We start from the raw sequence: 16892 nt of genomic DNA on the forward strand, positions 1-16892 counted from the left end.
CCCGCAGCGAGATCTGAGGCACTGGATCTACCAGGTAAGGGCAGAGAAAGGGCGGAGCCCGTCTCCATCCCCGCTGATAGATCCATCTGCGATCCTCACGACGCAAGCCTTCGCTGTGCCTCGGCAGCAGCGGGACCCGAGCCGCGGGGAGCGCGCACCGAACCACTCTCCTCGAAGAGTGCCCGGCGGGAGCGGAGTGTCTTCATGGGCAGACACTCGCAATGCTCACAGCCAGCCCCCTCGAGAGCCGACTGAGCATGCTGCACTCCCAAACAAGCAACACACAGATCGTGTGTATCCCCACCCGTGATGAAGCGAGGGCAGGGATGAACACACTTTCTGAAATGCTGTTGTTTGCTCGCCATTTTCACTTATATATATATAATACAATATTTTCAGACAGACAAATTCATACATAGAGCGCTTGTGAAGACTCAGAAGCTGTTGCGCTTGTGTTTCGGGGATGCTTTATAGTTTCCTGGTCGATACGTCACCCCGCCTATGACGTTCCGTCTCGCCATTGGACAGATTTCATACGTGCTTCATGACTCGTCACACAGAGGCGTTCCCACGGCGTTTACACGCAGCTCGAAGTTCCCTGAATGGGAACAAACGATTACATTACTTTAAATGAGTCCACCCCACAAGATTACAGTTATAAACATGAACCTCGTCTGAAAGGCAAAGGGGGGGGTGTTGCTGTAATTTATAGTAATATCCTCAAAACCACTAAGAAATCTAGTTTTAAATATACTTCTTTTGAAGTATTGGTGCTTAGTGTAAAAATATATAGACGGTTTCATCGGATGCACGCGCGTTGCCTGGGTTACGCGTTGGCCCAAAGTTAACTTCCGTTCTGTGTTTGTTTATCAGTAATATCCCTCACATTCTCTGGTAATATGGCGCCAACTACAAACGCAGTTAAAATTAAGGTCATGAGTAGAGTGAAGTTAGGCTCAGGTTGTTGTGCTGTGGGATGCAACCTGACCTCTGGAACAAATAGGTTATCAAAAATAAAAAATGTTTCGGTTTCCTAAAAATGAAGGGAGACGGCGAGCGTGGATCACCGCTGTGCGAAGAGAGGCTTGGCAAGAATTCAAGGATCTGTAGCACTCACTTCGTTACAGGTAACAAACTCATAATCAACAGATAATAGCTAGCTGTCCAGTAACAAGCTTGCAATAGTTAAGTATTAACTAAATTGATTACTACACACGTAGTAATTGTACACATTGTACACATTGTATACATTAATTTTACACTGTAATGTTAGCTCAATGTTATAGTTGATACTCTTTAGCTATGATTTAAACTAGCGTTTTGATACCTGATACATGTATCTATCAAACATAAGAGCCACAATCTTTTTTTCCATCAATTCTATACAAATAACCTACATTATTTAACCAACAGTCGCCTTTGGCTTGTTCCCTGGGGACATAACAAATATAATAATGCATAGCTCTTCTAATGAAGCTTTAAATTAAGTACTAAATATTGACTTTTACTACATTTTCACTGATATATTTTATTTGTAAAACTGCTTTAAAACAATGTGCATTGTGAAATCAATTTGACTTTGACCTAATTTCATTGTATTAGTACTTAAGCTACTAATGTTTTTTTTTTTTTTTTTTTTTTAATAAATAAGTTTTAATCAATATCATAGAAATGCACATTAAACCAGAACAGTTATTGATTATGCAAAGCATGTATGTATTATGCTCAAGAAGGTGCAATACTGTCAACACAAACTGTTTCTGTCTTTATTTTAGGTGCGCCCTCAGTGGACCCATCCCATCCAGATTATGTTCCATCAATTTTCGCTCATAAAAAGACCATTGATGGTTCACAGAAGTTGGAGCGTTACCAGAGGAGACAGAGGAGACCATCAGTGGTTGAGTCTATATATTCACCTTCCTTTGAGGTCACCCATGCTGACCCTGAAGAAGGATGCACTGCTGTGGGTACAGATCTGTCAATGGCAGACATTGACCAGCTACAAAATGAAAACATTGAATTAAAAAGAAAAATGGCTTCACTGGAGATGAAACTGGAATGTCAAGAAAAATGACTACAGGATCATAATGTTTGGCAGTCTGTCTGATTTTATTTTAAATGATGGCACATTCATTTTTACACTGGTCTACCATCTGCTTCTGTGTTGTTCACCCTCCTCACTTACCTGACAACAATATGGAACGCATCAACCATACTTACCCTTCCCGAGCAGTTTCTTGTGGTCCTGATGAAGCTTCGTCTAGGCTGAACTCATCAAGACCTCGCTTTTCGCTTCAGAGTGAGTTGTGGAACTGTCTCAAACATCTTTCATGAATGGCTCGATGTAATGGCAAAAGAGTTGCAATACCTTGTCCGGTGGCCATCCAGGAAAGATATCAGAAGAAATCTCCCCACCCTCTTCAAGACTACTTGTTTCCAACAAGTTAGATGTATAATAGACTGTACTGAAGTGTTCATTGAGAGGCCAACTAGTTTGCAAACACGGGCAGTCACATACTCCCACTATAAATCACATAATACTGCGAAGTTCCTTGTTGGTATTAGTCCAACAGGAGCTATTACATTTTTTATCAAAAGTCTGGGGTGGTCGTACTAGTGACAAGGTTATAACAAAAAAAGAGCCATAGGAAAACTGAAGTCATTCAGAATTCTGCGGAACACCCTGCCAGTCAGTATGGTCAAACGGAGAAATGATAACAGTCTTTGCACAATAGATAAAATTGTAATTGTTTGTGCAGCACTTTCAAAACTGGAGAAACCACTCGTACCAAAATAAAGCAGGACTCAACCACAACTTACAGTGATAGTTCACCAAAAAAAAAAAAAAAAAAACCCATGTCGTTCCAAACCTGCAAGACCTTCGTTCATCTTCGGAACATCTATCATCTTAATTTGACACTTTTACCTACAGGATTACTTTTTTTATTATTAAATGTATTAAAATACCAAACACATGCATAATGATGTTTGTAGTGTTGCACTTGTATCACAATGTTTCACATGGATTGTAATTATAAAATGAAATGATTTATTCAGTAATGAACACCAACAACTATTGATTAACTGATTTATTGACTGATGAATAAAGTACTGTAGACTACGATTACCGTTTTTAATTATGTATTTGATGTAAAAAGTGAAAAAGCTTGTGCTCAAAAGCCAGGAACAACCCATGCCTTAAGAAAAAATAACAATTTTTACTACTTAACTATTAAGCTGCTTTTGAGACAATTTTCATGTAGCTGTCACTCAACTGCAGTCTTCCCTCGACAAATGCATCTACAACTTTTGGCAGCATGTGTTTAAAGTAAAAGCTACGTAACCTTTGGATATATGTGGAGACAAAACCACTGTCATAACGCACATCAAGTTCCAGGTGCTGTACTGGGGTCTAAATAACAAGGCTACCTGACTCAGAGGCTGTGTCTGTCTCACTGCTGTCACACATGACCGAAAAGAGAGCACAGTCTGGCACAACTTCCTAAAATACTGTAAATGGTGAAAAGACCTTACCTACACTGCCATATACAGTAAATATATATATAAATAGTAATTTTTTACATTAGACTAGTTGATTTGTTAGAGATACACTACCGGTCAAAAGTTATAGATCGGTAAGATTTTTATGTTTTTAAAAGAAGTCTCCTCTGCTCACCAGTGGCCTCATTTATAAAACTTTGCGTAGGATTTGCGTCAGAAGTGGCGTATGGATGAAACATAGGACGTGCGTACGCACAGAAATATTCGGATTTATAAAACCGTGCGCACGCACATCCTACACATTTTTCCCATAATAAATCACAATCAATTCTAAATGTAGCGCAGCTTTTGCGGCTTCGTGTCACGCCCATAGTTGCCCATAAATAGTCAGTAAAACGCCCACAAGTTAATAAGATTGCGAAATAAGGCCAAACACAGAGAGGAAATCAAAAAAACGTAACTTCACTCAATGTGAAGTAGAAGTTATCGTTGGCGAGGTGGAAAAGAGGAGAAAAATGTTGTTTGGAGGGCACAGTGTGGGCATAACTAATGCCAAAAAGGCACTTGAGTGGCAAAAGGTTGCAGACGCTGTAAATGTAGCTTCACAACCTCGGATTGTGGCCGAAATAAAAAAGAAATGGTCAGACATCAAAGTCGAGGCAAAAAAGCATCTAGCACTCCATCGCCAGAGTGTGTCTGCCACGGGTGGGGGAAAGGAGACACCGGAGCTGACCCCTCTTGATGAGAGACTGGCGGCAATTATTGGGGAATCCCTTTTAAGTGGAGTGGTGACTGAGGCGGAGGGGGACACTGACGCGCCAGATGCACCAGATGACACAGGTAAGTGAAATAAGTAAAATGAATGCAGTCAAGTCACATGTATGTAGGCTACACGATTACAGTTTATTCATATAGAACAATGTTTATTTCAGTCGCTGGGTCTTGTAGCTGGGCCAGTGCCAGTGTTTCAGAGGCTGCAGCTGAGCAGCCGTCTGTGCCCAGCGTCTCCACGGCACGCGGCTCTCAACCCTCCAGCAGCGGACGTGTCCTCACCGATGCAGTCCTTGAAATGCAGAGGGAACTCATTAACTCAGTCAGAGAGGTGGCAAAGGAGTTGGGCGACATCAAGACTGTCCTAACTGAAATAAACAGCACAATGAGGGAATTCTTGAATAAATAATATATTTTTTCCACACCTTTTGTTGTTCTTTACAACCGACACATCACTTCCAATCGCTGGCGCACAGCAGCAGCATCAGGATATCCACTGTCCCCTGCAAGGATAATGAAAGGGTTAAGACATTGAAGTACAGTAAAATGTGAAATGTCTAGTAATCAAACATACCTAGAAGCCAGCCATCACGCACAGCACCAGCCTCGAGTCTGCGCCCAACACTGCTGTGTCTTAAAATGAATGAGTCATGGGTTGACCCAGGCCACCGAGCTACTACATTAGTGAGCAACATGTCTGCATCACAAATAATTTGGACATTGATCGAATGGAAATGCTTTCGATTAATTCTATAGGCCTGAGTTGAAGTCAGCATCACAATGTTTCTGGAAAGTGGCTTTATATACTGTGGGGCCAAAAACTATTTAGTCAGCCACTGATTGTGCAAGTTCTCCTACTTAGAATGTTGAGAGAGGTCTGTAATTTTCATCACAGGAACACTTCAACTATGAGAGACAAAATGAGAAAACGTTTGAGATCTGTCATTGCCAACAAAGGTTATGTTACAAAGTATTGAGTTGAACTTTTGTTGTTGACCAAATACTTTTTTTCCACCATAATTTACAAATAAATTCTTTAAAAATCCTACAATGTGATTTCCTGGATTTTTTTTTCTCATTTTGTCTCTCATAGTTGAATTGTTCCTATGATGAAAATTACAGACCTCTATCATTATTCTAACTAGGAGAACTTGCACAATCAGTGGCTGACTAAATACTTTTTGGCCCCACTGTAGATATATTATTCACGTGTGTGTGTGTGTGTGTGTTTGTGTTTATTTATCTCACTGTTGTAAATCTGACTGATATTGTCATGTTCCCTTTCGTAGTCACTTCGAGTTACGTCAGAAGTGACGGAGATTGGGCGTTTCGCATAGAAAGCCAATCCTCTTCGAGTATTTAAAAACGAGCCAATGGCGTGCAATGCCTTGGGGCTGCGGAAATTTGCATAGCGTACTCCGCCCTACTCCGTGAGTATAAAAGGAGGAAGTGAACGCAACCGCAGTATGTTTTCGCTTCGGAGCCAAGAGAACCTCTTCACTCCTGAAAGCCATTCTCACTGTTCAAGACTCTTCGAGACGAGCGTCCTCTTCAGTGTTGGTGTGACGGCGGTACCCAGCGAGATTCTGCATCGCCTGTGATCTGAGCAGTGGTCTGCCAGACTTTGCGCTTCTCCCTGGTCGCCTCAGCGCTGAAAAGAGTGAATTTCCTCCTCTCATTGAAAGAGCTGCACGTGGCACGTCTTTTTAAAGATGGTTCGCCCGTGTTCTTCTGGGTGTGGTCGATTTCTGTCATCATCTGATGGTCACGATCGCTGCTTTGTATGCCTGGGCATTCAGCATGCAGCAGCGGCGTTCGTGGATGACTCATGTTCCTTCTGTGGGAATATGACCATCTCTACACTGAGGTCGAGACTCAATGATCTGACTAAAGTGAGAGTCCCGGTCCCCCCTACTCGATCGGCTTCCCTCAAGGGGGCCCGTCGACCCGGGAACCTGGTGATTTCACGGTGACGGTGTGGAACAAAGCCCCGACGATTTCTCGGGCCACACCTCCCTCCTCAGTGCGAGAGCCAGCGAACGTTAGTTCGATTCAGTCGGCTGCTTCTTCAGTGGTACCGGCTGTTTCGGGCAGCGCTCCAGATGATGATGCGATGTCGATCACAGCATCACTAGGCGGGCTAGAGTCCTCGGGAAATGAGGATGCGGCTGCGTTGCCTCCTTCGGGAGTGCCAGCGTTGCCCGTGTCGGATCCCGAGCTGACGGCCATGCTGTCTCGAGCCGCTGGGACTATCGGGTTAGAGTGGAACCCTCCGCCCTGCCCCGATCTCTCACGGATGGATGATTGGTTTTTGGACAAAGGTGCCGCCGCAAGGCCACGGCCAACTCCATTGCCCCGAGCTGCATGTGGCGTTATCGCGCTCTTGGAGTGCTCCCCTGTCCACTCGAGAGCGCGATCTCTCCCCCGCCTTTCCCCCCCTCGATGGTGGGGCCGCCCGTGGGTGCACTGGGATGCCCCCGGTGGAGCGCTCTGTTGCGATGCAGCTGTGTCCACAGGGCGCCTCCTCCCGTGGTCCTCCTAAGCACCCATCCAAAGCCTGTAGGTTCTCGTCTGCTATGGCGGCGCGTTCCTATAGAGCGGCGGGACAGGCGGCCTCCGCTTTGCATGCGATGAGCACTTTGCAGGTCTTCCAAGCGAAGCTGCTCAGAGATATGCACGAGGGCGGGACTGATCCAACGGCATTCAAAGATTTGCGGTCCGCCACTGACTTTGCTCTCCGGGCGACGAAAGTGGCCACTCGCGCCGTTGGTCAGGTGATGGCCACCAGTGTGGTCCAGGAGCGTCATCTCTGGCTCAGCCTGGCAGACACTCGGAGCGCTGAGCGGACTCGTCTGCTCGACGCCCCACTCTCCCAGGTTGGTCTTTTCGGCGGTGCAGTCGAGGACTTTGCCCAGCAGTTCTCCACAGCCCAGAAGCAGACAGAGGCCATCAAACATATTTTGCCCCGGCGACCAGCTGCTGCCTCCACCGAGTCGTCGGCACAGATGCCTCCCGCTGCTCGCCGCCGAGGACACCCCCCGCGGCTCCCCTCCCTCCCGCCCGGCCCCAGCAGCAGCCTTCATCCGGGCCACGGCGTGGAGGAGGCCGCAGGCAGGCGTCACGGCCCCCTCAGGCCGCACGCCCCGCTAAACGCCAGGCTAAGCGACGTTCCTGACACAGGCTGCTCAGTGATGAAGTTGAGTTTTTCCCAGGAGGCGGTAGCAGGCCCTCTCCTTCCCCCGGTGGAGGGCCGGGGGAGAATATTTTGTTCTCAGCTCCCCGCTGCTCACCCACAGGTGGGCAGCACCCTGAGTTGGTTAAAGAAAGACTTGACATCGTCACTGAGCACAAAGACTGGATTGGGTGCGCTCGACGTCCCAGTGCGTCAGCCCACTCATTCCTCTCTGTCTCTGAGGGCACGGAAGGGTGCGTGTGTCGTCCCAGGGGCTACGCCCCTCACCTTCCCCCTCTATCGCCAGACCCCCAGCAGAACAGACCCCCGTGGAACTCTCTGCCTTCCCTGGTCTCTTCTGTCAGGGAGCGGGCTTCGACGGTGCATCCGGGCGGGGTAACTCCTGCGCGCATGCCGGTCGACCCGCCTCGCTGCCCTTCCGGGGGGACGTCTGTGGCTCGGATGACCCCGCTGGTTCACTTTCTGGAAGCCTGGCTAGAGCTGCCCGGGCTGTCCCGCTGGGTCATGAGAACGATCAGATTCGGCTACGCGATTCAGTTCGCACGGTCTCCTCCCCGTTTCGGGGGAGTTCGCTCCACGATGGTCGGTGGCAATGCCCCGGTCATGAGAGCGGAGATTGCGTCCCTGCTGGTGAAGGGTGCAATCGAGACGGTCCCTCCAGCCGAGATGAGGTCCGGGTTTTACAGCCCCTACTTCATTGTCCCCAAAAAGACCGGTGGGTTACGACCGATCCTGGACCTGCGCATTTTGAACCATTCTCTCCATTGACTACCATTCAAAATGCTCACAGCCAAACGCATTCTCGAATGCGTTCGGTTTCAGGATTGGTTTGCAGCGATCGACCTGAAGGACGCGTACTTTCATGTCTCCATTTTGCCTCGACACAGACCGTTTCTTCGGTTTGCTTTCGAGGGCCAGGCATATCAGTACACGGTTCTCCCATTCGGGTTAGCTCTGTCCCCTCGCGTCTTCACGAAGATCGTCGAGGCAGCCCTTGTTCCCCTTCGCGAGCACGGGGTTCGCATCCTGAACTATCTCGACGACTGGCTGATACTGGCACACTCTCGAGCTCAGGTTTGCGAACACAGAGACCTGGTGCTCCGGCACCTAGCCCATCTGGGCCTTCGGGTCAACCGGGAAAAGAGCAAACTTTGCCCCGTGCAGAGGATCTCTTTTCTCGGCATGGAGATAGACTCGGTCGCCATGTACGCTCAGCTCACGAACGAGCGCGCGCACTCACTGCTGACTTGTCTTCGACAGTTCGAGGGCAAGAGTGCGGTTCCACTGAAACTATTTCAGAGGCTCCTGGGTAGGGTTGGGAACCGAGAACCGGTTCTTTTCCAGAACCGGTTGTGTTTTTGAAAAAATACCGGAACCGTGCAAAGTTCCTAAGTTTCGGTTCCGAAAACGGTTCTGATGCCGATGCGATATCATCATGTGGGCGAAGTGCTGGGAGTAGAAGACGCCGTCTTATTCCTGAATGACAAAAACTTCACCACTGAAGTTGCAATTTGCTCTCACACGCGCTGCATTTGTCACACACAGACACACGCGCGCTACGCGTGCCGACCGCCGAGTCACTCTCTAGCCTACATTCAAATCAGTTTGCGCTGAGAGAGAGAGCAGTTGCACAACAGTCTCAATATTTATTTGTTTCACATATTCAAATGATTTCCGTTACAGAATTAGTGAGATTATATAGTTTGACTAAACATTGGAGGTAGTGGTTAAAACAGATGCAGTCCGTATATTTTTTGTGTTCAGAATTTACAAAATATATACAATGAGCGAGTGCATCATAATGTTTTTTTCCAAACCGTGTTTTTGTCTTATCTTGAATCACTACGTAAAGCCTGTAATAAGCGTTAATACTCGGACTTGTTTAGACTGGCCGGCGGATCGCAGCCGCTGCGGAGTAGCCCAATGCCTGCGTGACTCGTCATGGGCATAAACAGAGAGAAGTAGCTCCGGCAACAATGTTCTTCCGCAAGACGCATGCAGTTCTGTTTATTAACTGCTAGAGCACCGATTTATCCAGTAATGAATTAAGTAAAGTCTTTATGAATCAATCATTCAAACCGTTTTAAAAAATAATCTGTTCTACACACATCTTACATGTGTGTTAAAGCATATTCTACTCCTTCTGAGAGGGTATTCTTCACTGTTGGAGATACAATGAAGGAGAGGTCCTAAATTATTATAGACAATGCAGAATTTTTTCATTTCCTTTATATATATATATATATATATATATATATATATTTTTTTTTTTTTTTTTTTTTGCAAAGATTGCTTAATAATATTTTGAGTTTGTTTACATTACCAGTCTGTTAAACTAATTTGTCAAGTACTATAAGAAATAAACACAAAAAGGATTGTGGATTTTTCTCTCACTAATATTTTTAATTGAATGGGAACCGGAACCGGAACCGGAATCGTTTGGTGGAACCGGAATCGGAACCGGAACCGGAAAATTTCTCACGATTCCCAACCCTACTCCTGGGGCATATGGCATCCGCGATCGAGTCCCGAGGTGGGCATGGCATCGCGGTTCGCTCCGAGTTCCAGTGACTCCAGCATGCCGCCGAACCTTCTTCCCGTGGTCGAACCTCAGCTTCTTACGGACCGGCGTCCCTATTCAGCAAGTTTCCAGGCATCTCGTTGTCTCCACGGATGCGTCTACCACGGGTTGGGGTGCCATGTGCAATGGGCATGCAGCCGCGGGTTCCTGGACAGGAACCCAGCGCCTCATGCACATCAATTGCCTCGAGCTGCTGGCAGTACGGCTCGCCCTGCACCGCTTCCGAGCGTTGCTCACGGGCCAGCATGTGCTTGTCCGTTCAGACAACACTACGGCAGTAGCGTACATCAACCACCAGGGGGGTCTACGCTCACGCCGGTTGTCGCAGCTCGCCCGCCACCTCTTGTTATGGAGTCAGAAGCACCTGAGGTTCCTTCGTGCAGTATACATTCCTGGAGACCGGAACCTGGCAGCCGACGAACTGTCACGGGTCCGTCCTATCTCCAGCGAATGGCGACTCCATCCCCAGTCGGTCCAGCTGATTTGGGACCAGTTCGGGGAGGCACAGATAGATCTGTTCGCCTCTCGGGACTCATCCCACTGCGCCCAGTTTTATTCCCTGACCGGGGGTACGCTCGGCTCAGATGCACTGGCGCACAGCTGGCCACGGGGCCCACGCAAGTATGCGTTTCCCCCAGTGAGCCTCCTTGCACGGGTGTTGTGCAAGATCAAGGAGGACGAGGAGCAGGTCTTGCTGGTAGCCCCCTATTGGCCCACCAAGACGTGGTTCTCCGAACTCATGCTCCTCGCGACAGCACCTCCTTGGCCAATTCCTCTGAGACAGGACCTACTCTCTCAGAGACGGGGCACTCTGTGGCACCCTCGTCCCGATCTTTGGAGGCTGCACGTGTGGCTCCTGGACGGGACGAGGCAGGTTTGAGTTTGCTGCCACCTGCGGTGGCGGCAACCATCACTTCCCCAAGAGCGTCGTCCACGAGACACCTTTATGCGTTGAAGTGGAACCTCTTCGTCAATTGGTGTTCTTCTCGCGGAGAAGACCCCCGGAGATGTTCGATCACGGTCGTGCTTTCCTTCCTGCAAGGAGGGTTGGAGCGCAGGCTGTCGCCCTCCACCCTTAAGGTTTACATCGCGGCCATTGCCGCTTCTCATGAAGCAGTGGAAGGTAAGTCCATAGGGAAGCACGACCTGGTCATCAGGTTCCTGAGGGGAGCGAGGAGGCTACATCCGCCTCGTCCTCCCCTCGTACCCTCTTGGGACCTCTCGGTAGTTTTAAGTGCACTGCAGAGGCATCCCTTTGAGCCTTTGCAATCGGTAGAGTTAAAGTTTCTGTCCATGAAGACAGCACTCCTGGTGGCATTGGCCTCCATCAAGAGGGTGGGGACCTGCACGCATTCTCCGTTGACGAAGCGTGCCTGGAGTTCGGGCCGGCTTACTCTCACGTAATCCTGAGACCCCGGCCTGGATATGTGCCCAAGGTTCCCACCACTCCCTTCCGGGACCAGGTGGTGAACCTGCAAGTGCTGCCCCTGGAGGAGGCAGACCCAGCCTTGGCACTGCTCTGTCCGGTACGTGCTCTCTGCACCTATGTCGACAGAACGCGGTGTTTCAGGACCTCAGACCAGCTCTTTGTCTGTCATGGGGGGAGCCAGAAGGGAAGGGCTCTCTCAAAGCAACAGCTGTCCCACTGGATAGTGGACGCCATTGCTTTGTCTTACCAGCAGCAAGGCCGTCCGTGCCCCCTTGGTGTGACGGCCCATTCCACTCGGAGTGTGGCCTCCTCTTGGGCTCTAGCGCACGGCGCCTCGCTAACAGACATCTGCAGAGCTGCAGGCTGGGCGACACCCAACACCTTCGCCAGATTCTATAATCTGCGAATTGAGCCGGTGTCCTCTCACGTACTCGCTTCCGCCAGTACTGGACCCGCTCAGGTGTCTTCGCTTGCTCGCCACTCCACTCCCCAGACTGGATAAGTGCGATATTTCCTCAGTTCTTCCATTGAAGTCTTGAGTCCTCCAGCACCGACAATGCGCGCACCACTGCTGTTGCTCTGGATGCTGGCTAGGTGCCTCCATGCGCACGGTTCCCCATAGTAACCGTCTCATGTGTATTTTCCACTGTAAGCCTCTCTGAGCATGTGTCTTCCCTTGGCAATCCATCTGCCACCTTTGGAGTTAAATTTTAGTAGCCACCTCGGTTGGTGCTCCAGTGTTTCCATATGCGTTCCTATGCGGCCATATGTGTATTTGTAAGTCCTCCCCTTGGTAGGCAGCTGGTAGCATGTCCCTCCCGGGATATGTTTCCCAGTGTACCTTGGTAATCCTGTGTTAAAGTGGAATCCCTAAAAAAAAAAAAAAAAAAAAAGAGAGGGGTCCAGACTTTCGCAGGGCACTGGTAGACAGCTTGAAGATGGCGTGATGGCACAGACCCCCAATCTCCGTCACTTCTGACGTAACTCGAAGTGACTACGAAAGGGAACGTCTCGGTTACGGATGTAACCCTCGTTCCCTGAGTAGGGAACGGAGACGTTACGTCTCCCTGCCACTTCTGCTGTATCGCTGGGTAGACGCCGAGTTCAATCTTGGCTCCTCAGCGAAGACATACTGCGGTTGCGTTCACTTCCTCCTTTTATACTCACGGAGTAGGGCGGAGTACGCTATGCAAATTTCCGCAGCCCCAAGGCATTGCACGCCATTGGCTCGTTTTTAAATACTCGAAGAGGATTGGCTTTCTATGCGAAACCCCCAATCTCCGTCACTTCTGACGTAACGTCTCCGTTCCCTACTCAGGGAACGAGGGTTACATCCGTAACCGAGACGTTTTACATATAGCACGTCCCATGTGTTCCTTGTACTGAAAGAGAGTTGAGTTGACTAAAAGAAATGTTTGTGTTGGGAAATATATTCTACTGTTAAAAAAATGTTCACTTGAGATGCCTGTTTCTTTGAAATCATTTTGAATTGGCCTACATCAATTTATCACATTAAAAATGCAATGAAACATTGAAATTGTACTATGTCATACGGTAAAACAAAATATGTCATATGGTAAAACATTGAATTTTAAAAGAAATAAAAATAGATAGTTTGTTTGTTTACAGGGTTCATGAAAATAATGGAGAGCTAGTATGATATTCATATATATATATAACTTCAAGGCATTTTTGACTAATTTCTTGCAAAAAAAAATAGAACAAATGTCCATAGATGACATGCTGTGGCTGTTAAAAAACAAAATATCTAGTATTTGTCGTGTAGGTGGTTATATTTTGCAACTTGTTATATAATACTTACAGATCAACTATCACATGGTTGTTTTTAACTGTCATGAATATCAAATTTAATTTATTCCTAAAAATCACTTCGTTTTACCGTATGACATTTTCAAGGACTGTATACAAAGAAACACATTAAAATGTCATATATTGTTATTTTTTTATAAAGGGCACTAATAAAAACAAAAAATATACACATAAATGTACACAAAAAATGCTATATTTAATTTGTCCTTTCTTTTTTATTTTTTTACTTTTTTGAAATTCTAACTGACCCAGATGTACAGTTAATGTAAGTTAATGATGTAATTTTACCACAGGACTTCAGTAATATCAATAGCCAAATCGCATGTGATTAGATATACTGTAGGTTATCAATAAAACTAGAAGTTGAAGGGGTAACTCAATTTGCGCATCGCTGTCATTACATTGTATTACATTGATTCCTGATATCATGTGTGCAACAAACACAAATAACCTATACAACAGGGCAGTTGAATGCTTATCTGATAACCTAGAAGCTCTTGTAGTTACAGTATTACTTTAACAGTTACCCCACCTCTCCATGCCGGGTGAAAACCGGCTAATGCAGTAAACAACATTTCACAACGATTTCAATACAGTAATAGCAAATATCCTTGCTCCTTCTCGATTATCTGTTAATATTCTATTCACAAAATACAACAAATAGTACGGTAATGTTAAGACTTACTTGTGAAAAGCCCTATTTTCGGTGGTCCGGCGATTAGAACAGGAAAATGCTCCAGAATCCTCTGGCATCTCATCTGCTGCCACTCAACGAAACGTCTCGGTTACGGATGTAACCTTCGTTTCCTGAGTAGGGAACGGAAACGTTACGTCAGAAGTGACGGAGAATGGGGGTTTCGCATAGAAAGCCAATCCTCTTCGAGTATTTAAAAACGAGCCAATGGCATTAAAATGCCTTGGGGCTGCGGAATTTGCATAGCGTATCTCCGCCCCACGCCGTGGGTATAAAAGGAGGAAGTGAACGCAACCGCAGTATGTCTTCGCTGAGGAGCCAAGACTGAACTCCGGCGTCTACCCAGCGATACAGCCGAAGTGGCAGGGAGACGTAACGTCTCCGTTCCCTACTCAGGGAACGAGGGTTACATCCGTAACCGTGACGTTCCCTTTCTTAGTCACTTCGAGTTACGTCAGAAGTGACGGAGAATGGGGGTCAGTGCCATCACGCCATCTTCAAGCTGTCTTCCAGTGCCCTGCGAAAGTCTGGACCCCTGAACATAGCTTATAACCAGGTATCCTACTTTGACACAGGAATACCAAGGTACACTGGGAAACATATCCCGGGAGGGACATGCTACCAGATGCCTACCGAAGGAGGACTTACAAATACACATATGGCCGCATAGGGACACATATGGAGATCACTGGAGGACCAACCGCAGGTGGCTACTAGAATTTAACTCCAGGGGTGGCAGATGGCTTGCCAAGGGAAGACACATGCTCCTTACAGTGGATAATACACATGAGACAGTTGCCGTAGGGAACCATGCACATGGAGGCACCTAGCCGGCATCCAGAGCAACAGCAGTGGTGCCCGCATCGTAGATGCTGGAAGAATCAAGGCTTCAACGGAAGACTACTGAGGAATATCGCACTTATCCAGTCCGAGGAGTGGAATGGCGAGCAAGCGAAGACACCTAAGCGGGTCCAGTACTGGCGGAAGCGAGTACGTGAGAGGACACCGGCTCAATTCGCAGATTATAGAATCTCGCGAAGGTGTTTGGTGTCGCCCAGCCTGCAGCTCTGCAAATGTCTGTTAGCGAGGCGCCATGTGCTAGAGCCCAAGAGGAAGCCACGCTCCGAGTGGAGTGGGCCGTCACACCAAGGGGGCACGGTCGGCCTTGCTGGTGGTAAGACAAAGCAATGGCGTCCACTAACCAGTGACAGACAAAGAGCTGGTCTGAGGTCCTGAAACACCGCGTTCTGTCAACGTAGGTGCGGAGTGCACGTACCGGACAGAGCAGTGCCAAGGCTGGGTCTGCCTCCTCCAGGGGCAGCGCTTGCAGGTTCACCACCTGGTCCCGGAAGGGAGTGGCGGGAACCTTGGGCACGTATCGGTCTGAAGATCACGTGAGAGTAAGCCGGCCCGAACTCCAGGCACGCTTCGTCAACGGAGAATGCGTGCTGGTCCCCCACCCTCTTGATGGAGGCCAGTGCAACCAGGAGTGCTGTCTTCATGGACAGAAACTTTAACTCTACCGATTGCAAAGGCTCAAAGGGAGGCCTCTGCAGAGCACTTAGAACTACTGAGAGGTCCCAAGAGGGTACGAGGGGAGGACGAGGCGGATGTAGCCTCCTCGCTCCTCTCAGGAACCTGATGACCAGGTCGTGCTTCCCTAAGGACTTACCTTCAATTGCGTCATGAGACGCGGCAATGGCGTAAACCTTAAGGGTGGAGGGCGACAGCCTGCGCTCCAACCCTTCTTGCAGGAAGGAAAGCACGACACCGATTGAATATCTCCGGGGGTCTTCTCCGCGAGAAGAGCACCATCTGACGAAGAGGTTCCACTTCAACGCATAAAGGTGTCTCGTGGACGACGCTCTAGCGGAAGTGATGGTTGCCGCCACCGCAGGTGGCAGCGAACTCAAACCTGCCTCGTCCCGTCCAGGAGCCACACGTGTAGCCTCCAGAGATCGGGACAGAAACTTTAACTATACCGATTGCAAAGGCTCAAAGGGAGGCCTCTGCAGAGCACTTAGAACTACTGAGAGGTCCCAAGAGGGTACGAGGGGAGGACGAGGCGGATGTAGCCTCCTCGCTCCTCTCAGGAACCTGATGACCAGGTCGTGCTTCCCTAAGGACTTGCCTTCAATTGCGTCATGAGACGCGGCAATGGCCGCGACGTAAACCTTAAGGGTGGATGGCGACAGCCTGCGCTCCAACCCTTCTTGCAGGAAGGAAAGCACGACACCGATTGAATATCTCCGGGGGTCTTCTCCGCGAGAAGAGCACCAGCTGACGAAGAGGTTCCACTTCAACGCATAAAGGTGTCTCGTGGACGACGCTCTAGCGGAAGTGATGGTTTCCGCCACCGCAGGTGGCAGCGAACTCAAACCTGCCTCGTCCCGTCCAGGAGCCACACGTGTAGCCTCCAGAGATCGGGACGAGGGTGCCACAGAGTGCCCCGTCTCTGAGTGAGTAGATCTTGTCTCAGAGGAATAGGCATGAGTTCGGAGAACCACGTCTTGGTGGGCCAATAAGGGGCTACCAGCAAGACCTGCTCCTCGGCTCACTGGGGGAAACGCATACTTGCGTGGGCCCCGCGGCCAGCTGTGCACCAGTGCATCTGTGCCGAGCGTGCCCTCGGTCAGGGAATAAAACTGGCCGCAGTGGGATGAGTCCCGGGAGGCGAACAGATCTATCTGTGCCTCCCCGAACTGGTCCCAAATCAGCTGGACCGTCTGGGGAGGGAGTCGCCATTCGCCGGAGATAGGGCGGACCCGTGACAGCTCGTCGGCTGCCAGGTTCCGGTCTCCTGGAATGTATACTGCACAAAGGGACCTGAGGTGCTTCTGACTCCATAACAGGAGGTGGCGGGTGAGCTGCAACAACCGGCGTGAGCGAAGAC

At 48.8% G+C, this 16892-nt stretch overlaps 1 protein-coding gene, 1 long non-coding RNA gene and 1 pseudogene across 2 annotated transcripts; 2 read left to right on the top strand and 1 right to left on the bottom strand.

Moving 5' to 3' along the window:
- The first annotated feature begins 665 nt into the window (after positions 1–665).
- On the top strand, positions 666–2715 carry LOC148973671 (uncharacterized; annotated as a pseudogene).
- Positions 2716–3310: 595 nt separating this feature from the next.
- LOC120474909 (uncharacterized) lies at positions 3311–14115 on the bottom strand. The gene is made up of 4 exons (XR_005621854.2): positions 13991–14115; positions 4847–4969; positions 4698–4775; positions 3311–4564 (listed from the first exon to the last, which is right to left on the bottom strand). It is a non-coding gene; the product is annotated as an uncharacterized LOC120474909 (long non-coding RNA).
- LOC148973672 (nuclear apoptosis-inducing factor 1-like) lies at positions 3944–4681 on the top strand. The gene is made up of 2 exons (XM_089119381.1): positions 3944–4341; positions 4434–4681. Exons 1-2 carry the CDS (start codon positions 4017–4019, stop codon positions 4679–4681), a joined length of 573 nt encoding a protein of 190 aa, XP_088975507.1. The 5' UTR covers positions 3944–4016.
- Positions 14116–16892: the final 2777 nt, after the last annotated feature.

This window comes from Pimephales promelas, chromosome 14 (genome assembly GCF_988280905.1).
Source record: "Pimephales promelas chromosome 14, fPimPro1.hap1.1, whole genome shotgun sequence".
NCBI lineage: Eukaryota > Metazoa > Chordata > Actinopteri > Cypriniformes > Leuciscidae > Pimephales > Pimephales promelas.